At 52.9% G+C, this 23,431-nt stretch overlaps 1 protein-coding gene across 2 annotated transcripts; it reads right to left on the bottom strand.

Moving 5' to 3' along the window:
* Positions 1-3,821: 3,821 nt before the first annotated feature.
* Positions 3,822-16,289, bottom strand: ABCG4 (ATP binding cassette subfamily G member 4). Of its 2 annotated transcripts, none has more exons than XM_022560382.3 (14): positions 15,684-16,289; positions 11,331-11,448; positions 11,083-11,215; positions 10,900-10,950; positions 10,548-10,693; positions 9,259-9,382; positions 9,018-9,132; positions 8,681-8,823; positions 7,588-7,686; positions 7,194-7,362; positions 6,998-7,098; positions 5,815-5,973; positions 5,525-5,643; positions 3,822-5,374 (listed from the first exon to the last, which is right to left on the bottom strand). In XM_022560382.3, the coding sequence occupies exons 1-14, from the start codon at positions 15,919-15,921 to the stop codon at positions 5,149-5,151; spliced, it is 1,941 nt and encodes a 646-aa protein (XP_022416090.1). In that variant the 5' UTR covers positions 15,922-16,289; the 3' UTR covers positions 3,822-5,148. The 2 variants fall into 2 exon arrangements, with proteins under 2 accessions (XP_022416090.1, XP_022416091.2); XM_022560383.2 differs by lacking the exon at positions 15,684-16,289 and adding an exon at positions 12,575-14,260.
* Between the last annotated feature and the right edge of the window lie 7,142 nt (positions 16,290-23,431).

The following is a 23,431-nucleotide window of genomic DNA, read 5'->3' as shown; positions in this document are numbered from 1 at the left end:
CTTCAGACCCCACACCTCTGTGTGTGGCTTCTGGTCATTTGGGTCAAGGCAGGCAGAAGAATGGGGCTGAGGGACAGCTCCCACCTCAACCTGCTCCTCTTGTCTGGCACCCAACCATAGCCTGGCCCTAGGGCTTCCTGGTCCTCAAAGACCCCAGCCTCATCCCTGTGCTTCCATACCGGGCACACCCAGGGCCCACGTAACCGATGGAGGAGCCTCCCACCACCCACAGCCAGGGCATGCCTCCACATGCAAACACAGGCTGTACTGAACGGAGGTGTGCAGTCGGGAACTGGTAGAGAGGAGCCTTGGGCAGGGCTGAGAAGAGGGCTTTATGATCTCTATCCTCCGTCCAGACTGAGGACTGTGGGGATATTTCACTTATACATGTAAATATCTGTTTTTTCACTGAACACGTGGTACTGGGCTGGTATCGAGCAACCAGAACAAGGTGAACAGGGACCAGACCATAGCAGCTCCCCTCCAGGGGGCCCAAATGATGGTACTTCAGAGGGAGATGGAAGCCTCAGGAAAGCCTGGGAGAGGAAGTTACGAACTGCCTCTGGCACAGGAGGTGACATTTTAACTAGATCTTAAAAAATAAGCTGGGGGACTTCCCTGGTGGTCCAGTGGTTGAGAATCCGCCTTCCAATGCAGGGGACGTGGGTTCGATCCCTGGTCAGGGAAATAAGATCCCACGTGCTGCGGGGCAACTAAGCCCACGTGCTGCAACTACAGAGTCCACGCACTCTGGACCCCCTGCTCCACTAGAGGGAAGCCCATGTGCAGCAACGAAGACCTGACGCAGCCAAAAACAAATAAATAAATGAACATTAAAAAAATAATAAGCTGGTACTCAGTCATAAAAAAGAATGAAATAATGCCATTTGCAGCAACATGGATGGACCTAGAGATTATCATACTAAGTGAAGTAAGTCAGACAGAGAAAGACAGATAGCATATGGTATTACTTATATGTGGAATCTAAAAAAATGATACCAATTAACTTATTTACAAAACAGAAATAGAATCATAGACATAGAAAACAAACTTATGGTTACCAAAAAGGATATGTTTGGAATTTGGCATTAACAGATATACACTACTACATATAAATTAGATAAACAACTAATAGCACAGGGAACTATATTCAATATCTTGTAATAACCTATAATGGAAAAGAATCTGAGAAAGAATATATATGTGTGTATATATATATATATATATATATACATGTATAACTGAATCACTCTGCTGTACACCTGAAACATCGTAAATCACTATACTTCAATTAAAAAATAAAAATAGGGCTTCCCTGGTGACGCAGTGGTTGAGATGCAGGGGACACGGGTTCGTGCCCCGGTCCGGGAGGATCCCACATGCCGCGGAGCGGCTGGGCCCGTGAGCCATGGCCACTGAGCCTGCGCATCCGGAGCCTGTGCTCCGCAACGGGAGAGGCCACAACAGTGAGAGGCCCGCGTACCGCAAAAATAAATAAATAAAAAATTTTAAAAAGCCAGAGAAGAGAAGGGCATTCCAGGCAGCACAGAAAAGAGCACATTTGATTTTAACAAAGATCTGAACGAGGAGTAGGATGGGGTGCAGGGAGAGGAGGTAGAGTAACGCTGTGAATGTGATCTTAGGGGTGACATTTCAGGCCTGGAGGACTCCTCTAGCTTCACTCCACTTACCTAGCCACGTGAGACTGACAGGCCCCTGGCTGCGTTACTGGACACAGCTCAGAGCAAGACATTCCCCTCCCCCACCCCTCAGCGGGCACGACAGCCATGTAGGTTTTATTAATAACATATAATTTGACTGGCCTCTTGCAGACAGAAGTACTGTGAGTCACACTGTGGGCATGTGCTCTGTTGTCGGACCTCAGGATGGGGCAGCAGGTGCTATAGAGCCACAGCACAGAGAAGTGCTTTGGTCATCTCTGCCCTCCTGCACCTTGCACAGACCCTGTCACAGAAGGCAGCTGCGTTGAAGGAAATGATCTCTGGGTCCAGGAAGTTCGGCATTCAGGGAGAGTGGGCCCATTTCAAAACATGCTTGGATGCCCCCCCTCTGCAGGTTACTGAGACCGGTGGGGGGAGAAATCGCAGGTGGTTCTCCGGGGCAAAGAGCACAGCATCTTGAGAGCTCGCTCAAGTCGCTTCTCCAAGCCTTGGTTTCCTTCTCTGTAAAAGGAGGAAATGATCATACTCATCCTAGTAGCCTCATGGGGTTGCTCCAAGAATCAAAAGAGCATTCTTCCCAAATATGTGAGCCACTCTGCGAATGTTCTCTGTGAGCCACTCTACGAATGTTCTCGGTGCCTGAATGGCCCTTGATGGCTCTGGAATGTCTGTTCATTTCCTTTAGCTCCAAGGGGAACTTACGGATGTGTGAACTTATAAATTTTACTCTTTGGGGAGTATTTTAAATTTCATCTTAAAAGAGAAAGAGTAAAAATGAAGAATCTTAAGAAAGACTATATAGTGGCAGAATTTTGTGCCCTCTGACTTTTAGGAGCCACGTATTGGTATCATTCCAGGGAGAAGGTGGCACCCAGAGTGCCCCCTCAAGCTAGCTAGAATTCCAGGAGCTAGGACTCAGCTGGGACCCACTTCCCATTCCCATGCCCCACTTCCCGCCCCCCGCTCCCACCCCCATAAGAAACAAAGTTAGTCCATCTCCAGGCAAGCACCCATCCAGTCATAGATTGGGGCCTACCCTAGCCCAGGGCATAGCACAAGTAGGGTATCCCAGGCAGCTGGCAGGACTGATGGCAGCCCCTTCCTTTAGTCCCCAAGCTCAGGATCAGGAGGGAAGAGGGAGAGACAAGGTACTGCTTCTTGGGTCATCCTGCCACCAGCCCTCAAGACCTTCTGGACAATTGCCTACTCCAAATCTCAGGCTAGCAGAGCCATGTGTAGTCCTGGTGGTTGATGGTCTGGCCATGGGAGTGTGGCTCGGCAGGAAGGAAGCGAGGAAGAAATGAGGAGAGTTCTGCTGAGCCCAGTGGGGCTCCTGCCACTCTCATTCTGGGGCTTAGGTCCCTGGGGCTTTCTGCTCCTCACTGCCTTCACAGCCCCTAACCTCCCCACTCCCCCATAGGCACAACTGGGGAACCAGGGCTCAGTGAGTTCTGAAAAGAGAGTCACATATCACTCAGGCAACAATGCACCTATGCCGCAGACACAGAGCCCCTGCACGCAGCTTGCAGATCCACCAGTAACAAGCATCATGGGCCAAGGCCAAGGATGAGGAGTCCAGAGGCAGAAGACCTGGTTGTCAGAGCTGGTTCCCACTTCCATTAGCTAAGGGTCCTTGGGCAAGTTACTTAATCCAAGTCTCAGTTCGCTCATCTGCAAAATGGATTGTCGTGAGAGATAATGCAGGGTTGACCTGACGCTCCCTTGAGATAATGAACATAAGCACCTGTAAGACGTGAAGCTTGATACAAATATCCCATAAGATACACATTCACCAGCTTGACTTCCCATCCCCTGCCACAGCCTCCCTGAAGCTCATAGACTTCTTGCCAAGAGCTCTCACAGCCCATGGTACCAGGTGCCAGACCCACACACATTTACACACTGCATACTGTATAAATATAGGTTTTATTAATAATGGGTGAACTCCCACAAATACACCTGGCATCTCTGTGTGATGGGGAGAATCCGTGGCAGGGCAAGGAAGGTAGAGAGGTGTGTGTACAGGACAAAGGGGGGACAAGAGCCCTAGGGGAAGGTGAAATCAGAAGAAGAATGAGCCTGGACCCGCACCCCCAGGAAAGCCAGACATGTTCTAGGTGTGTCTGTCGCTCTGGTGCCGTGGGCATGCTGCTCTGGTGCCCAGGGCCCACCTTGGCTGATAGAAAGCAGGTGGAGAGACGCGGACAAGAGTTTGAATGAGCAGCAAGTGGCCATGGAAGGAGAGGGGGAGTGAGACCGCCAGCTTGACACACAAAAGAAGAGCCATGGGGTGGCAGCGGCCAAGTCCATCTTATGCTCATGCTTGTGCTTGTGTGGGCTCCTGAACTCCAGGGAGCTGGTGCCCTGTGCCACCCCTGGCTTGGGACGGAGGGAGGGAGGGAAGACTGGTGGGTAGACACCTGCAGATCCTGGAGACGCCCCGGGCAGCACCAGCCTCATCCTTAGAATCAAAGCGGAATTCCCGGGAGGAGGTTGACACAGCCCTTCCCACAGCACCCACCGTCACCACCACCATCACTCTTCCTGTGAGCCACAGCGGGACAGCGAGTGTGTGTAGGGCCGAGATTGCCTGTTCGCATATATGTGCCTGTAACTCAGGAGAGGTGAGGGAGCATTGCGGGACCACGCGAGCAGTGAGAAAGGAGGCTTGGGTCTTCTCCCACTCACCCCTGAGAATGAAGTGCATTCTCCAGTTCCAGTGGCAGATGGGAGAGAAACACAGACATTATTGCAGAGGTGCCACAGGCCCAGCCCCCACCAGAGGTGACGGGGTGGAGTCCAGGGGACAGCCCATGGCGCCAGGCCTCTCCAATCCCCAGGATTGGGAGGGATGATCCAGACAGAAAACCCAGCTTCTGTCCCAACAGATTGTCCAAATCAGCCAGGGTCTAGGGGCAGGGAGAGGTGAGGAGGAGGAAGAGACTTCCAGAGTCCATCCCTGCTCCATTCCAACGTCCAAATGGGACATCCAGGGGACCCCACCAGGGCCCAGCCCTGGAACACCAACCTTATAACAGCCCAGTTTACAAACACTTGTGTGGTGGGGACCCCCGGGGGGGCCACTTTGGTCAGTTGTCAGGGGGCCTGGAGAGCCTGGGGCTCCCAGACAGACAACAGAGGAGGGGAGTTGTGGGGGCAGAAGGCGGGTGGCAGCCTCCCCGTGGTCTTTGCATGCAGATGTTGGAAAGAGGAGGGAGGAAGCTACAGACCTACAGACCGCATCAACTTGGGAAGACTCCTGGGCGTGGCGGGGAGGCCTGGCACCCCCAGCCCCAGGGCCACGGCTGGGAGCGCAGTCCAACGGCCAGCCTGTGGAGGATCTGAGAGAGGGGAGGACGGCTGCACCAGCAGCCAGGGCCCAAGTCTACAAGGTTAAAACAGTCCCAAAGGGCCGGGGCCGGGGGCTTCCTGCTGCAGGGGCTGGGGCGCAGGCCAGGGCAAAGCTCTATCTCTCTGACTTGACCCGGTAACGGAGCACAAGGTATGCCAGCAGCCGCAGGGCCAGAAAGAAGATGCCCAAGACCAGGAAGTCCATGTAGAGCTTGGCATCCTCCACATCCAGCGCTCGGAGGATGCTCTGTGGTTCCTGGAAAGGGCAGCGTTCCTCCAAGCAGGTCAGGTCTCCTCGCTCCATGCCATAGATGGTCAGAATCACACCCTCAAAGCCATACCTAGGCAAGCAAGGGCATCAGAGCGGGACACAGAGCACAGGGACCCTGCTCCCTGGGCAAACTGCTAGAGCCCAGGTGCAATCTCTCACGCTCGGGGCCTGGCCTCCTACAGGGAGGGGCAGGGGCAGATGGTGAGGAAGGGGCACTGACCTGACATAGGAGAGGTAGGAGCTCCATTGCAGGTAAGTGGGGATGGTTTTGAAGCTGACAAAGAAACCGGAGAACAAGAGGACAGGGATGGCGGTAACTGGGCCCACAAATGTGGCCACCTGGAGGGGAGGGAAGGCGACCGGGCCATCACAGGGGTGATCAGGACAGACCCAGGACTGGGGTGGCCCCCAGGTTTCCCATAGATCCATCCCATTCCTTAGGCCAGCCCCTGATTCCTTCCACCAGACTCCGTCCCCCCTCTTGGGGGTCGCCACCTACCAGCCCCTCACCTGTAGGGAGTTGGAGGCAGCTCCGATCAGCAGCCCCAAAGACTGGGCCACCAAGGCCGTGGCAGTGGCCAGGGCTGAGAAGAGCAGGAAGCGGCTGGTCTCAGCTGGCTGGCCCGTCATCCAGTACACGATGCTGCAGTACACCACGGGGCACACCACCTGGGGAGTGGGCACAGGGCTGGGCAGAGGCCAAGACCCTCCACTCCACCCAGGCAGAACCTCTAGGACAGCAATTGCTAGAGCATCCGTGCCTGCTCCTGCCTCTGCACTCCTGTTCATGCAGTCTCATGAACTTGACACATCCCCTTCCACCCCGGCTCTAAGAACCTCATTCATCCTCCAGTCTCACCTCTTCCATCAGGCCCGCTCGGACCCGTTCAGGCACGGTGACTTCTCTGAAGGTCCTTCCCATCTGGACCAGCATATTCCTTATATTGTTAATTAATTAACTGTATATATGAGAGGGTTTTGTTCCCCTGGATGCCATCAACTCCTGGAGGACAGGGACCGAGCCTACCACGTACAGTAGGGCAAGTTCTTCCCTGCACAAGGCGCCCAACCAAGAGGCAACCAGAGGTGGAGCCCCAGCTGAGCTCTTCTCACCCTAGCACAGGGCAGCCTCCACCCTGAGGAAGGGACACGTTTTCTAACTTGCTTAAAGGTGCCCTGCGGATTACTGGTGGCCCTGGTGCTTGGTACAGGGCAGTGGAAGTACTTTACATGTATTAGCTCATTTCCTTCTCATAACCAATCGCGAGGTAGATACTACCATCATTCCATTCTATAGATGAGACACTAAAGCAAAGAGTGACTAGGTGACTTGCCCAAAGTCTCACAGCTAACGAGGAGCAGTACGGCTCCAGAGCCCACGCTATTCTCTACTGCCTCGAATAACATTCACAGAGTCATTTGTAGGGCTGTTATTTTCATCATTTTCTGTTTGTCCTCTCTTATTCTCACTGGAACATAAGTTCCACAAGGTCAGGACTACTTCCATCATGTTTGTTGCTATATCCCTAGTGCCTGGCATGGAGCCTGGTGCATGGTAGGTGCTCACCACCTGTTGCTAAGTGAGAAGAAGTCAAGGAAAGGATGGCAGGTAACAAGGTTAAGGGAGGCAAGCAAGCAAGGATGGAAGGAGCAAGACAGGAGGGAGGCAGTGGCGGGGGAGGAAGAGGCTCACCTGGAAGGGCACATCGGCCATGGTCTTGGCCAGGTAATACGCTTTGAGGCTGTACCAGTAGTTGAGATGCTCCCTCATGAAGACGGCCATCTCTAAGGGGACTGAGGACACAGGCCGATTAGGAACAGCTGTCCAGCACCCTGGCCTTACCCCGTGCCTCCCACTCCCATCCCACGCCCAGGGCAGCTCGGCTCACAGGTGAGCACAGTTGGCATCAGGGCGGCAAACATGAGGAAGAGCATGGAGAAGAAGAGGCAGCCCGTGTTGTTGAAGACCTTGCTGGCATCGTCACCGATGTGCAGGTAGAGGAGACCAATAAGCACGCCGATCACCACATGGGACATAAACCGCAGGTGGGTCAGGACCTGTGTGAGGGGTGATGACGAGGAGTGGGGACGGATCACAGGCTAGGGATGGGCAGGTCACACTTGGGTAGGAATGTGGGTGTGCCCTCACAAGCACAGAGACCCACGGGGGCATTAGGGGGAGCTGTTGGGGGAGGGGCCCCATCACCATCCCAGCTGCTGGGATCCTACACCCCACAAGGCCAGGCTTATGCCAGCCTCCCCTCCCCCAACTTGATGTCTCACCGTGTCCCTGAGGATGGACAAGAAGGTCCTCTTGAAGAGGATGCAGAACTGTGTGAGGGTGCTGGTGGCAAATGTGTGGCTTTCAATGGGATCCACTTCCTGGAGAGAGGAAACTGGATCAGGTGAGCCTACCCTACCCCCCACCACGCACCCAGCTCAGCTGGTGGGAAAACTCCTGAGCCCGTCCCTGGAGCAAGGGTCCTCCAGAATTCTCCACCATTGAGTTGGGTACCTGGAAGCTGGCCTTAGCGGTGTGAATCAGAGTGGGACTCAGAGAGAGACACAAAGAGGGAGAAAAAACTTGGGAGGGAGGAGATAGAAAGGAGTTAAGGACACCCATGGGGGCTACTAATAGATCAGTCACTTCTCTTTATTTATTTTATTCATTTATTTATTTTTTTGGCCGCACTGCGCAGCTTACTGGCCGACCAGGGATCGAACCCACACCCTCAGCAGTGAAATCACAGAGTCCTAACCACTGGACCACCAGGGAATTCCCCAGTCACTACTCTTTAATCCATTGAAAACATTTACCCTAAGGGTATAATACCTTTATGCCACCAGTTTCACAATATTATTAACAATGATAATAATGATGACAACAGCAACAATGACCCTCCCAGTCTTCCAGGGTTATAGTATCTCATTTAAGGAAAAGAGCTGGCATGGAATGAACACCAACTGTACCAGCTACGGGGCGAAGAGCTTTGTGTGATGATCTAATCAGTCCTCCCAATAACCCTGTGAAATAAGTATCATCACCTCCAGGTTAGTGATGATAGTAAACCACACTGGTCACGAGGCCAGAGACAGCTTCAGTCTTGCTTACCAGGTGGCACTAAGGACAACGTGCTACAGATGCTCAGTAAGAATTTGTTGAACAAATAAATGAATGAGAAAGTCGAAGCTCAGAGGGGTTAAGTAATGTGCCCAAAGTCACACAGCTAATAGCAGGTCTATTCCAAGTCCTGGGTTCTTTCTAAGTACCCAGTGGTTGTGATGCCTCTGGGGCATGTCCTCTTTGGCAGGGCCATGTCCAAGGTCCTCTCTCTCCTCCCCCACTCTGCACTCTGCCCTCTCCACCCCTACTCACCGGAGGGCAAGGGGGACAGGGGGCAGGGACCTCATTCTTCTCAGGGCTGCTCTTCTTCTCTGCCATGGCACAGAGCCCATTCTGCACAGCCCTGAACAGCAGGGGATTCAGGTCTCCGTACTCGCCAGAGGCCACCTCGATGACTGGGGGACACAGAGGGGTGTGCTCAGCTAAGATCTATCCTTGCTTCCCAAGGGCAAGCCAGCCCTTCCTAGGGTGTGCGCGGAAGGCAGGCGACAGTGAGATCTCTGCCCCCGGGAGGCCCAAATGCATGATCTGAACCCCCAGGTTTGGCCCGCCACCATAACCCAGCCCCTACCAACAGGCCCCCACTCACTGAAGTCAGCTGGGTTGTGGTAGGTGGGGCAGTGCAGGCCGAGCCCCTTCAGATAGGGGATCAGGTTGGTGACCACGCCCTTGAAGATGCACTGACCCTGGCTCAGGATGTAGAGCTGAGGCAGAAAGAGAAGGACGAGGAAAACACCACGAGCGGGTCAGGCAGGTCCCACGACACCTCTACTGACCCCTTCCCTCTCCCTATCGCAGGCCGGTCACCTTTGAGTCCTAGAGACCCTCACCTTGTCAAGCATCTCAAAGAGCTTGGCACTGGGCTGGTGGATGGTACAGATGATAGTACGGCCCCCCTGGGCCAGAGACTTCATGAGGGACACCACTTGGAAACAGGAAGCGCTGTCCAGACCACTGTCCGGAGAGAGGCCACCAGGGGGCGGGGTGAGGTGGGCAGAGACAAGGGAAGGGACTGTTCGGGTGGGGCAGCTGCTATGAGGGCGAGGGAGCTGGCAGGAAGGGGGTCACCCTGGCCATCGCTTTATCCCATCCACACTGTACGATTCAGGCATTTGGAGGTACCAAGAAGCCCAGAGTACTGTCAGGTGTAACAAGCTATTATTAAGCACCTGTTGAATGCCAGGCACTGGGATTACAAAGATGAATAAATAAGGCATAGACTCTGGTTGGGAGGGAGAGAGAGAGAAATGCACAGATCATTTGAGATAATGTGCACCATGCTGTAGAAACATGGGGTGAAGTGGGGGGGGAGGATTCAGCTCTCTTGTACAAAGGTGTTGGAGGGTAGTCAGAAAAGGTTCCTGAGTGAGTCTGGCAGAAGAAAGAGCTAAGCCAGGTGAGGGAGGGAGGAAGGGCAGGTGCGGTGGTGAAGGGCATTCCAGGCAGAAGACACAGCATGTGCAAAGCTCAGAGGCATGAAACACATGGCTGGACTAAGAGAATTATAAGTGATTCAGTATTATTAGAGCATGAAATACAAGACAGTGTGAAGCAAGACGTGAGGCCAGAGAAATAGGTTCAGACCAGGACCTTGTAAGTCCTCTGACTTCATTCTGAGGGCAAATGGGAATCACTGCATATTTTTAAGCAGGGGAGTGAGTATTGCCAGACTTTTCTTTTAGAAAGTTCACTCTGGTTGCAGTTTGGAAGAAGGATGGGCTGGGAGAGACTGGAGATGAGGAGATAGGAGTCTATGGCAGAAATGCAGGCAAGAGTTGATGGTGTCCTGAATTTAAGCACTGGCACTAAGAATGGGGGTGGGGTGAATCTGAGAGATGGAAAAAGAACGTAGAAAAAGCAGGACTTGGCGATTGATTGGCTGTGGGGGAGAGAAGGAGCAGGCGAGGCGACATCTGTCAAGGAGGACATCGGGATTTCTGCTAGGGTGAAGGATGGGGCTGCTATGGCAACAGGACTGGCAGGGGTGGAGCCCTTCTCTGGTCCCAGGAGGCTGCAAACACATGCTCTTGTCTCCAGCAGTGGAGCAGATGCAGCCTCTAGCCCTGGCTCTGGGCTGAGGGGAGGAGGCATCCTGGTGGGAGAGGAGTGGGAGAGATACCTGGTGGGCTCATCAAAGAACATGACAGGTGGGTTGTTGACCAACTCCAGGGCGATGGCCAGGCGCTTCCTCTGCCCTCCGGAGAGTAGGGCTGTCCTCGTGTGGGAGCAGGACATCAGGCCCAGTGCTGTCAGGATCTCTGTCACCTGGCCCGGCCACCCACCCACCCCAGGTCAGCTTCAGAGTCTCTGCTTCCCCCAGCACCACCCCAACTTAAGTAAGCATCTCCCTGAAGCGTGATGTCCCAGCCTTGGCCGCCCCTCTCCTACCACCCAACTCGGGGGCCCCAGAACTCAGCAGCACTGAAAAGGGCAGCTGTCCCATCCCCCTCCCCCCACCCTCCCCCACTCACCAGCTCCTTCTTCACCTCCTGCTTCTCACTTAGCTTCAGGTTAGCAGAGACCTGGGGCCCAGAGAGAAGGCGGATCAGATATGTGTGGGAGGGGGCGCAGGCTTGACCCCTTAGCCAATGGGAAGGATGGGGACAGCAGATAAAGGGAGAACTAGGAGGAGGGGCTGGCCACCCTGCTCTCACCATCATGGCTTCCAACACTGTGAGGTGTGGCAGCAGCATGTCGTCCTGCATGATGTAACAGGACATCTTTCGGAAGGTCCTCAGTTCCCTCGGCCTCCCGTTGACCAGGATCTGCCCCTTCATTCCAGACTCCCTGAAGGAACGTTGGTTGGGGATGGGGCTCAGCGTCACTTCAGAACAACTTCTGTGCTCCCCAGGGGACCCCTCTGCCTGGTCCTGCCCCCACTCTACCCCAGCCTTGTCCTCACCTGTATCCTGCCAAGATGTTCATGAACGTGGACTTGCCAGCCCCTGAGGGGCCCATGATGCCAATCAGCTCCCGGCGGCAGAATTTACCTGATAGGCACTTAAGGAGAGTCTTATAACCTGCAGTGAGGGAGGGAGGAACTTTTGATCAGGGCTACAGTGAACAGAGACACCCCAAACTCTTAGGAGCCATGGCTGTCAGTGAAATAGGCAGTCCCTACTCACCGTGAATTGGTTAGGATGGAGGAGAGACCCTCAGAGCCCCAACAATAACCTATACCCTCTCATCCCGTCCCCCTAGAAACGACCACCACTAATGTCAAAGTACCCAAGGTGACAATGTTCTTCTTTTTTTTTTTTTTTTTTAATTAATTAATTTATTTATTTTGGGCTGCATTGGGTCTTCGTTGCTGCGCACGGGCTTTCTGTAGTTGCGGCTAGCGGGGGGCTACTCTTCGTTGCAGCGCGCAGGCTTCTCATTGCGATGGCGTCTCTTGTTGCGGAGCACAAACTCTAGGTACGCGGGCTTCAGTAGTTGTGGTTCACGGGCTCTAGAGCGCAGGCTCAGTAGTTGTGGCGCACAGGCTTAGTTGCTCCGCGGCATGTGGGATCCTCCCGGACCAGGGCTTGAACCCTTGTCCCCTGCACTGGCAGGCGGATTCTTAACCATTGTGCCACCAGGGAAGCCCGGCAGTGCTCTTCTGAAGGTCGTGGGAAAACCCCCACATCTGACGGATGGGCGTGGAGAGGAGATCAAAGTTACAGTAGACTCTACTCTTCTGCAAACACAGCGGCCACTCGCTCATCCCCTCCAGGAAGGCTTTCCCAACGATCCAGCCCGAGCTGGCTGGCTGTCCTCTGCGCTCCCACAGCACTTCTCATACGTCAACACGTTTGTTACTTCATGTGCCTGCCCCTCATTCCCCTCCTCCAGCCTCTTAGTCAGTGAGCTCCTTGGGGGAAGGGTCTGTGTCTTTCTCATCTTTGTAACCTTAGCAGACTGGCTGGCACATACTAGATGCTCAGTAAGTGTTGGTCCTATGAGTGTGTGTTCTCAGAGCCTTGGCCTCATTCTAAAAAGCCTTCTTCGGGGTGCTCTCTCTGCCCACCAGGCTTGTCTCTGCAGACCCTAACATGGCCCAGTAAAGTCTCACCGTTCATTCACTCACTGGGAGGCAGCATATGCATTAAGAGAACCAGTTTGGAGTCGGGTGGATCTACGTTCAAATTCTGGCTCCACACTTACCAGCTGTGTGACCTTGGGCAAGTTGCTTAACCTCTCTGAGCTCCAGGTCCCTCATCTGTAAAATGAGGATGATAGTACCCATCTCATAGGGTTGCTATAAGGATTCAATGAGATAATATATGTAAAGCATATGACACAGTGCTTGGCACATAGAGCCCATTAAAAACTAGTGACATTTTATAATTAATCCCATTTGGCAAGCGCTTATTGATATATACTACATTCCAAGCTCTGTACCAGACAGTGCACCAAAAGAATGAGGAAGACATAGTTCCTGCACTCAAGATGGTGATAGTCTAGGTTAAAAAGATGGACAAGAAACCATCTATGGATCTGAAGAAAGATAAAATAAGGGTTATAAGAGAAGTACAAATCATGTGCAATGAGAATGCAGAAAATGGAATTGATGAGGGTAGAAGGGCAAGGGGAAAATCAGGAATGGCTTCATGGAAGAGGTGGCATTTGAGCTAAGTCTTGAAGGATGAACAGCATTTCAAAATGGAAAAGGCAGGCAGAGGCTCTCCAGGCTTTGGGAGGAAAAGCTCTGCTATACAACAGCATATATGTAATACAATCCAGGGAACAAAGGGCAGAGACTCCATGGAGTCAACTGGTGAGACAAGTGGGTGGAGAGGAATGAAGCCAAGGAGGCTGGCCTTGCCTGCTGTGCTTGCAGACCTGCCTCAGTGAGGCGGAAACACCAATCCCCTACCAGGTACTTTGCTCACTACCACCCTCCTCCCACCCGTACGGAGCCCAATTCCCTCTCCATTCTACCTCCTTAGCAGAGGCAGTGAAGGGATGTGATCTTTCACGCTCCCTCCACAGAACCCAGCCGTCCCTCTGGACATATCCGGTCAGACAGGGGATCAGCTGCTGCCCACTCTGGGATCCTGATCACACCAACTGCCCGTGTGGTGCTTTCCAGTTTACAAAGCTCATTGCCTCAGTCACCGCTGTAGCAACATGGATGAGGCAGCTGGGGCCCAGAGACATCCAGTGACTTACCCAAGGTCACACACACAGCAAGTTCTTTACTGGGAGAGGGGAAATCATGGATTCCGACCCTCTGCCTCATTCATCATCACCGTCAATTAGAAAGACGTGTGGTTGTGCATGCCAGTGTATGCCTTTCAGAGCTACTCACAGGAAGCAATTTCTTTTGCAGGGGAAGAAATTGACAGTGATGACCCCTCCCTTCATTTAATCCCCACCAAGCACTCGATTGAACACTATTGCCGAATTCAAATATCACCCTATGCTTGCCTTTCACAAAGCATCTTCACAGCTAACATCTCAGCTGAGCCGCACAACAAGCCTGTGTGGTGGGTGTTCTTATCATCCCTGTTTACAGATGAGGAAAGTAAGGCCAAGAGAGGGTAAGCAGCCTGCCCAAAGTCACACAGCTTACAAGTGGCTAGGAACCCATGTCTTGGGGCTCCTGCTGGACCACAACTGCTCAGCATGGGAGGGGCCTGCCATGCCTTCAGGATGGAGACCCACCACAGTTCTAGGTCTGCCTCAGTCAGTAACTCTCTTCACAGTTTTATGAAGTCAATCCTTCAGGGCCTCCATTTCCTCATCTATAAAATAAGGATAGTATATCTCCTCCCAAGGACATAATAAGGTTACTATGAATAATAAGTAAGATAATTAATAATAATTAATAGAAAAGGGTTTTAAAAATCAAGAAATGTCCTTTGTAATTAGGAGAGGTGAGTGACAAATCCTTACGTGGGGAAGACAGAAATCTCCCTCTCTCCACGCCCCTTGCTCTTTTTCCTCTCTGCCTACCTCTGATTGCCTTCTGTCCTCCAGAGAAGGGGACAGGGATTCAAGTGAAAAGAGAAGGCAGAAAGGGCAGGACAGAGGGCAGAGAAAGGGGCAAGGGATGGACGAGACGGCAAAATGGCCAGTAAAGCGGAATGGGGCTGGCAAGGACAAAGCAGGGAAGGACCTGGTCAGGGGTGCCCATTTGTTGTGGCCGGTGGCTTGAAGCAAGAGAGCTGGCCCATCTAGACACATTTCTTTTGTATCTTCATTTCTCCTTAAAACCGTGAGGGCTATGGGAAAATAACAGCTCCCTCCTCACTGGGCCGGGAGGCTGCTTTGGGTCAAGGTGCCGAGCACGGAGCCCGGATGCCTCAGTTTCCAGTGGTTCAAGCCCTGTGACCTTTTGGTCCCTCATGGGAGTGAGGGTAGGGAGTGCAGAGAGAGCTCAGGCTCAGCCCTGCTCTGAAGCACCCCAAACATTTCTTAAACCTCAGAGAACAATGTCCCAGCTCCACCTCTGATCCACACCCAGGCTCTGGGGAAAACCCCAGCTTCCCTATTCCCAGCTCAACCTGCCCAGGGCAGGGAGGATGGGGTGGGGGGCAAAAGCTGCAAGGGATGCAGGAGATGCTTAGGGTTCAAAGGAACTCAGAGCCCCAGCCAGACCTTACCCCACTGTCCTAATGGGAGAAACAAGGAGGAGATGGGAATGCTTAACAGGGAAGTTAAGAGAGAGAAAGGAACGCTGCATGGAGAGCTGGAAAACCTGGCTTCTGGTCCCAAGTCTGCCACTTATTAGCTGTGTGACATTGGTCAAGTTACTCAACTTCTCTGGGCCTCAGTTTCCTTATTACTAACACATGGATGTCATCTATCCTGTCAAGCCTTCACCTTCCATGTCTCGGAGGACTTTGGCAAGAACGAAGTAAGAAGACAGGAATGAGAACATCTTTTAAAATTAGCAGAGCTCTGTAGGTCCAAGGATTTTTGCTAACCACTGAGGACAACCCCTGCAGCACAGCCCCTACTTTCTCATATCAGCCCTCAGAGGCAGGAGCTCTACCTGAAACAACAAAGGAAAACTCCTCATGGACCAGAGGTGATAGTGTCAACTTGGAAGAGGAAATAACCAATTGAATCTAGTGTCCCATGGTGCTTACAGGTGTAGGGGGAGTGCAGACCCCCGGCACCTCAGCTGTGTGCACAGTGAATGAGGTGCATAGATTTTAGTGGACCCACTCCTGCCGGATTTGCAGAAGAGGGGACATCCAGGCCTCATGCTCCCAAAGGGGCAACCCGTGGGGGCTCACAACTCCCCATCAGGCTGCTCCCTTACCCCGTTTGCGCCAGCAGGGTCCCTCCCTCACGGAATAGGACAGCTCCACAAACTCGATGTCCACCGCTGAGCGCTTGGGTAGGTGGGAGAAGCGCTGGGCTTCGGTGATGTGGTTCTCCACCTTCTTCAGGTGTGTGGTCAGCACAGGGGGCTCCGCCCCATCCTCCAGAGCCACGGCCATGGCCACAGCCCCAGGTCCTAGTCCACAGCCCACGGCCTCCAGCGCCTTCTCCGCCATCACGCCGCCGCCGGCCTGCAGGGAGAGGGCCTGCTCAGTTTGGGGCAGACCCCGATCCCTGGCTCAGAGCTCCTTTGCTTTCTAATGTGCCCTCGCCCCCACTCCCCACCTCCTTCTCAGGGTAGACCAGCTACTGGGAGCAGCCCACATCCCACCGCCAGAGCATCTGCCCTCCCCCAACCACCACTCCCCGCGCAGCAACGATCAGTCCCGACCTCTCCTCGGTCCCGGGCAGCCCCAGCCCTAGCCTGGCCCCAGCTCGGCCCCTCGAAGCCCGCACCCGCTCCCTCCTCCCCACGGAGGCTCTAATCTCCTTACCCCGCAGGCCAGCAGCCCCAGGGGACTGGATGGGGGGTGGGTGGGAAGGGGCGGCTGGCGGAGACTGCAGGCTAGGAGGTCAGGGTAGCAGGGTGAGCACAGGGTGGACCAGGAGAAGGCGGAGGAAGAGGAGGCTCTGGGCTTCCCGCTGCGTTCCCTCCCCATCCCTGGGCGAGACGCCCTGGCTAGCCCCTCCCGCCTGCGCCCCTCGGTCCGCGCGCCCTGGGCTCTCCCCAGAGATGGGCGCACCACCGGGACTCAAAATCCCCACTGCCAACTAAGCCCCCCATGGCGGGCTCATCCCCCTCCCATCTTCCGCAAGCCTGGTCACCTTGAGGTGCCCCCGGGCCGGTGCGGAGCCGAGATGCTTAGCGCTGCCGCGGGCGGAGGATGGAGACTCCAGGCCCTCTTACCTGCCTCCGGCTGCGGCACCGGCGTCCCGGCTCCCGGTCCCGGCGGCCGGGCCGGGCCGGGGCCGGGCCGGGGCGGGCGACAGGGGAGGGCTCGGGCCTCAGGTCTGAAGAGAGATGACAGGGTTGGGGAGGGGCGACAGGGGCGCGCCCCTACTCAGCTTGGCGGCGCACACCTGGTTCCCTGAGCCCGATCCTCGGTGCCTTGTCCTCCCGAACCCGCCGGGCGACTGCGCTCTCCTCCAAGCTGCTGCTCGCCCTTCCCGCTGTTCTTAAAGAGCCCGCGCCGCCCCGCAACCCGCGGGGGGCGAGGACGGCGAAGGGGAGCGACGCGTCGGCGACGTGGGGTGCCGCAGCGAGTGCAGTTGTGGACCCGGGACTGGGGAATTGGTAGCGAAGGGCCGACTTGGTGGCACTGAGGAAGGGAGAGCTGAAGTCACTCAGTGGGGACACGTCCCTGGATTACAGACTATACAACGGTGGTGGCGGAGGGGGAGGGGAATTGGGGGTGCAGATTCTGTCACTCTCAAGGGATTGTGGAGCTGTCAGCCTGTCTGCACCACCACCACCCCCATTAATTTCCCTCAGTTCTGGCCCTTGAGCTCAGGCATCCCCTGGGAATCCCCAAACTAGATAAAAATGCTTTGAAAGCAAGAATCTTGGGACATCCTCCCTCCCCCCGCCCCCTCCCCCTACCCCCTCCCCCTACCCCCTCCCCCGCCTACCCTTTCCCTCTCTAAGGGCGAGGAGACTAGTTAAAGAGAGACAGAGCGTGGCTGCTTTGGGAGAGCTTGCAGGCAGCTCCAAGGTTAAACTGGTACCCAGAGCTCAGCCTGCTCCAACTGTAGAAATGTTTATGCTCCCAGGCAAATTCAGGCCTTTAAGACAGTCATTGCCTGATGCTGGAGGCACATGTGTGCCAGGGCGTGCACAGGGCTCACAGAACACTGTCTTTGGCGTCTTCTCACATACGTGTGCATTCTCTCCCTCACCCGACAAGCCTTCAAAAGGAAGTGCCCAGAGCACTCTCGGGGTTTTCCCCTGCTCCGCGCCTTCCTCAGGCAACTCCTCTTGGCCCCCGCCTGCCCCCGCCCCAGTCTTCAAGGGGTAAGTAGGTTAACCAGCAGAGACACGTGACCTGAGCTTTTAAATTCCCACCTGTCCCACAGCAGAGACGGATGGGAGGGGCGGCTGCTGGTACTGCTGCTGTGGCTGAGGCCTCTCCTTGCTGCAGCAGAGGAGAGGTTACTAGCAGTCAAACCTCTCCCCCGCTGGTCCCCCCCTCTGCCAGCCTCTCTGAAGCCTGGAGGCTGGCGGCCCCTGCAGGACGTCTCCAGGCCCCACCCTGTGACTTAGAGTTTCATACAGCCCTCTCTACCTTCCCCTGACCCCATGCGCCACATCACCACTGTTCCTCAGGAACCCCCATTCTCCAAGTTAACCCCCAGTGCTCTACTGTAGATTCCCCCCCAACAGTTGCATTGTCTCATTTAATCCTCACAATATCCCTATGAGGCTGGTGTTACAACCTCTCTTTACAGATAAAGAAACTGAGGCATAGTGCGGTTAAGCCACATGTCAAGAGGACACATTTAGTTGGTAACAGAACACGGCTTAAACCCTAAAGTCCTCTCTGCTATGAAGCCTCTGGGAACCCTATTCCCAAATGGACTGTCTCCCTCCACTTCCTAGACAGGCTCTTCATTCTCTCAAGATAACTCCATAGCTTAATGACACTCCCCCCCCATTCCCTGGCATACAACTTTCCAATTTTCAGGAAAATTTCCTCCCCTCCCTTAGAAATGCTCTGTCCCCATTCCTCAGGACAGCCTTCCCTATCTTCAGAGACCAACATTTCCAAGTCTTCTGCCAGTTTTCCACCCTGTGCGGTTCATACCCCCTGCCCCAGAGCAGTAGTCCTCAGCCTTGCTTGAGAGTTAGCATCACTTGGGGACTTTCAAAAAGATGTTTAGGGCTTCCCTGGTGGCGCAGTGGTTGAGAGTCCGCCTGCCAATGCAGGGGACACGGGTTCATGCCCCGGTCTGGGAAGATCCCACATGCCGCGGAGCGGCTAGGCCCATGAGCCATGGCCGCTGGGCCTGCGCGTCGGGGGCCTGTGCTCCGCAACGGGAGAGGCCACAACAGTGAGAGGCCCGCGTACCGCAAAAAAAAAAAAAAAAAAAAAAAAAAGATGTTTAGATAACACTCCAAAGCAGTTCATGCTGACCTCTAAGGTAGAATTCAGGCATTAGTATTTTAAGATGCTCTCCAACTGATCCCACTGAGTGGACAAAGTTGAGAACCACTGCCCTGATGAACATTCCATTCCCTGGGTTAGAACACCTGTCATGCAGCCACTAAAAGTCTTTCTCTTCCCTGAAACAGGCCTCCCCATTCTCTAGGACACAGGACACCCTCTCCCCATTTTGTGAACACATCTTCCATGTCCTGAATTTGCAGTTGGAAGATTTGCATTCTACCCTTTGTGCTTTTACTAGTTTTGTACTCAAGCAAATTTCTCCACCTCTCTGAGTCTCATCCATGTCATGGGGATGATAAAAAAATCCTACATATCTGCCTCTGAGAAGAAAAGGTTCTTATGAGACTCAAGTGTTCAAGTGCTTAGCAACAGACGATGACTGTTAATGCTCAAGAACAGATCATACATCCTTACTCTCCAGGTCAGACTTACCATGGTTCAAGGTCATTTCTTTTCCTGCAGAAGAATCTCCCATTTCCTTGGCAAAGGAGGGGAAACTACATTTGCTGAATACCTGCTACGTGCTAGGCTCTCAGCATAGAGATATGATCTCTGAAGAAAGAGCTAGGTCTGTCTCGGTCTCCCCTGAATTCCCAGAACTTGTGCACAGGAAACCCACTGTATAGCCATGTATTGACTAAACAGTCTAACCAGTCCTCACAACAAATTTATGAGGCCAGTATTATCCTCCCATGTTTCAGATAAGGAAACTGAAGCTCAGAAATGTTAAGTACAAGTATGAGGTCACACAGCTCATGTCGTGGATCCAGGGATCCAAAACCTAGACTACACATTCTAAACGATGACTTGATCTACTATGTCCAACTTCCTCATTCCCTAATAGTGTCACCTTCCCATTTTATGAAGCAGATCCATCTCCACTCCCCTGAACAGGCTTCTTCCCATTCTAGGATATAAAAGTTTTCCAACCTTCTAGAGGTCCACTAGGAGAGACCCTTCCCATTCTGGGAGATACCCCCAACTCCTTCCACATACCTTCCAAGACAGAACTTTGATTCCGTAGAATGCACACCTCTAACTCCTGGAAGAGACCTTGTAACTCGAGAGAAGTACTTCTCAAGCTTAGCACACATGAGTATCCCCTGGAGGGCTCCTTACAACACAGATCATGAGGCCCCCTTCCCAGAGTTTCTGAGTCAGTAGCTGGGATAGAGCCAGAGAATTTGCATCTCTAATAAGTCCCCAGGTTATGCTGATGTTGCTAATCTGGGGGCACGCTTTGATTTCTCATCCTCCGAACGAATTTCCAATCTCCTACCATGGTCTTTCCCTCAACGCCCAAAATGGATCCTCCTCCCCTTTCCTCAAATAGACCTCCTCCATTCCCTGCAATTGATCCTCTCCTATTTCTAGGATCCTCCCCAATTCCCATCCCAGAGCCTCCCCTCCCACCACCAAGCCAGCCTCCATCCAGGACAGGTGCCCTAGACCCAGATAGGTTAAGTGTTGTTGATAACTGGCTTGTGAGGAGCAAGGCAGAAGCAGAAAATTCCTGTCTCAGCTTAGTGCTGGGAGCTAATCTAGCAGACACAGGGTGCTCTGGGCAGGGATTTGTGGGAGAAGCAGTTGGTAAGGAGCTTTATGGACTTATGGGGAAAGGGGGATAGCAGGATCCTATGGGAGCTGGAAAGAAATTGGATTGTGGACTTTGGAACCGACCCAGTTCTGCTTTCACCACCCCAGGTTTCTGGTCCACCCCGACAGTCTCCCTCTCTCTCTCTCTCTCATCTTTGGATAGAATGATTTTCAAGTGTATTTGTCAGTGGAAGGACCCTCTGCTGGCCACTTGGGGAAATGCAGCCCAGGCCTGGGAGAGAGTGGCAGATAAAGAGGGAGGCTGCCGGAGACAGTCAGTAAAGATGGGTATAGGCACCTGAGTCCGGGCAGTGGAGGGGTACCTACTAGGCAGAGTCCCGGCTGTTGCCTTTTAAAAAAAAATCCTTATTGTTAAAAAATATGAGAATATAACATATATAACAAAATCAAGCAATACTGAAGTATATTTTTAAAATGTGATATTTATCTCTCCATTTCTTACCTGTGACGTAGTTCCATTTCCTTTTCTTTAAATTTTTTAAAATAAGTTTTTTTTTTTTTTTTTGGCTGCATTGGGTCTTCGTTGCTGCGAGCGGGCTTTCTCTAGCTGCGGCGAGCGGGGGCTATTCTTCGTGGCGGTGTGCGGGCTTCTCATGGCGGTGGCTTCTCTTGTTGCAGAGCACAGGCTCTAGGTGCACGGGCTTCAGTAGTTGTGGCACGTGGGCTCAGTAGTTGTGGCTCGCGGGCTCTAGAGCGCAGGCTCAGTAGTTGTGACGCACGGGCTTAGTTGCTCTGCGGCATGTGGTATCTTCCCGGACCAGGGCTCGAACCCGTTTCCCCTGCATCGGCAGGCGGACTCTCAACCACTGCGCCACCAGGGAAGCCCCATCCCTTTTGATAAGAAGAAAATGAGGGGTTCTTCGAAGCTGCCAAAGTTCTTTGCCCGAGTCACTGTCTCTTTTTCCTTGAGAACTCACACACCTTCTGCCTCCCAGTCTCAGCTTGCCGTCTTCCTTCCCCTAGAACTTGAACTCCCACCACACCCCTTTGTACCCTTTGCATGGAACCAGCCTGAGACCAGCCTGTTTGCCCAGCTTTTCTCTGGGACTTGTTCCCCTGCTCCAAACACAAGGCCAACTCCCCTGGAGGGTGGGGAGAAAGGCCACTGCTGGTAGGTGTTCAAAATGCCTTATTTCCCTTGATCTCCGCTATTCCAATGCCCCTATCTCTACTCAGCAGCCTACTTCTTGTGAACATACTTGGCACTCCAACTAGCTCCATTTTATTTATTTATTTATTTATAAATTTATTTATTTATCTATTTATTTTTGGCTGTGTTGGGTCTTCGTTGCTGTGCACGGGCTTTCTCTAGTTGTGGCGAGTGGGCGCTACTCCTCGTGGCGGTGCGCGGGCTTCTCATTGTCGTGGCTTCTCTTGTTGCAGAGCACGGGCTCCAGGCGCGGTAGCTTCAGTAGTTGTGGCACGTGGGCTCAGTAGTTGTGGCCTGCGGGCTCCAGAGCTCAGGCTCAGTAGTTGTGGCACACGGGCCCAGCTGCTCCACGGCATGTGGGATCTTCCCGGGCCAAGGCTCGAACCCGTGTCCCCTGCACTGGCAGGCAGATTCCTAATCACTGCACCAGCAGGGAAGCCCTAACTAGCTCCATTTTAAAATGTCCCTTTTCACAACAAAAAAACAAACAAACAAGTTGAAAAATGGGCAGAAGACCTAAATAGACATTTCTCCAAAGAAGACATACAGATGGCCAATAGGCACACAAAAAGATGTTCAGCATTGCTAATTATTAGAGAAATGCAAGTCAAAACTACAATGAGGTACCACCTCACGCTGGTCAAAATGGCCATCATTAAAAAGTCTACAAATAACGGGACTCCCCTGGTGGTCCAGTTGCTAAGGCTCTGCCTTCCCAATGCAGGGGGCCCGGGTACCATCCCTGGTCAGGGAACTAGATCCCACAACTAAAGTTCCCGTATGCCGCAACTAAGACCCGGCACAGCCAAATAAATAAATAAACAAAATTTTAAAAAATCTACAAAAAAATTTATCTGGAGAGGGTATGGAGAAAAGAGATCCCTCCTAGACTGTTGCTGGGAATGTAAATTGGTATAGTCACTATGGAAAACAGTATGGAGGTTCCTCAAAAAACTAAAAATGGAGTTGCTATATGATCAAGAAATCCCACTCCTGGGCATATGTCCAAACAAAACTATAATTCAAAAAGATAGGACTTCCCTGGTGGCGCAGTGGTTAAGAATCTGCCTGCCAATGCAGGGGACACAGGTTCGAGCCCTGGTCCGGGAAGATCCCACATGCCGCAGAGCAACTAAGCCCGTGTGTCACAACTACTGAGCCCACGTGCTGCAACTACTGAAGCCTGCACACCTAGAGCCCCTGCTTCGCAACAAGAGAAGCCACTGCAATGAGAAGCCTGCGCACTGCAACGAAGAGTAGCCCCTGCTCACCGCAACTAGAGAAAGCCCACGTGCAGCTATGAAGACCCAGTGCAGCCAAAAATAAATAAAATTAAAAAGAAAAGATACATGCACTCCTATGTTCATAGCAGCACTATTCACAATAGTCAAGACATGGAAACAACCTAAATGTCCATCAACAGATGAATGGATAAAGAAGATGTGGTACATATATACAGTGGAATACTACTTAACCATAAAAAAGAATGAAATAATGCCATTTGCAGCAACACGGCTGGACCTAGAGATTATCATATTAAGTGAAGTAAGTCAAAAAGAGAAAGACAAATTCCATATGCTATCACTTATATGTGGAATCTAAAATATGACACAAATGAACCTACTTATGAAACAGAAACAGACTCACAGACATGGAGAGCAGATCTGTGGTTGCCAAGGGGGAGGGAGGGTGGTGGAGAGATGGATTGGGAGTTTGGGGTTGGCAGATGCAAACTATTATATATAGAATGGATAA

Source organism: Delphinapterus leucas, chromosome 7 (assembly GCF_059928025.1).
Source record: "Delphinapterus leucas isolate spDelLeu-1000000601 "Yukka" chromosome 7, BTC_Dleu_Yukka2, whole genome shotgun sequence".
Lineage (NCBI taxonomy): Eukaryota > Metazoa > Chordata > Mammalia > Artiodactyla > Monodontidae > Delphinapterus > Delphinapterus leucas.
The sequence above is the reverse complement of the archived record's forward strand: the minus strand, read 5'-3'. Positions and strand labels throughout refer to the sequence as shown.

Bases quoted from the DNA above. Each gene is read 5' to 3' on its own strand.
- ABCG4 (XM_022560382.3), bottom strand. From the start codon at position 15,921: ATGGCGGAGAAGGCGCTGGAGGCCGTGGGCTGTGGACTAGGACCTGGG. The intron at 7,099-7,193 runs GTGAGCCGAGCT...CTGTGTCCTCAG, and splicing joins GATGCCAACTGTGCTCACCT to TCCCCTTAGAGATGGCCGTC. The intron at 5,375-5,524 runs GTCAGTGCCCCT...TTGCTTGCCTAG, and splicing joins TCCTACCTCTCCTATGTCAG to GTATGGCTTTGAGGGTGTGA.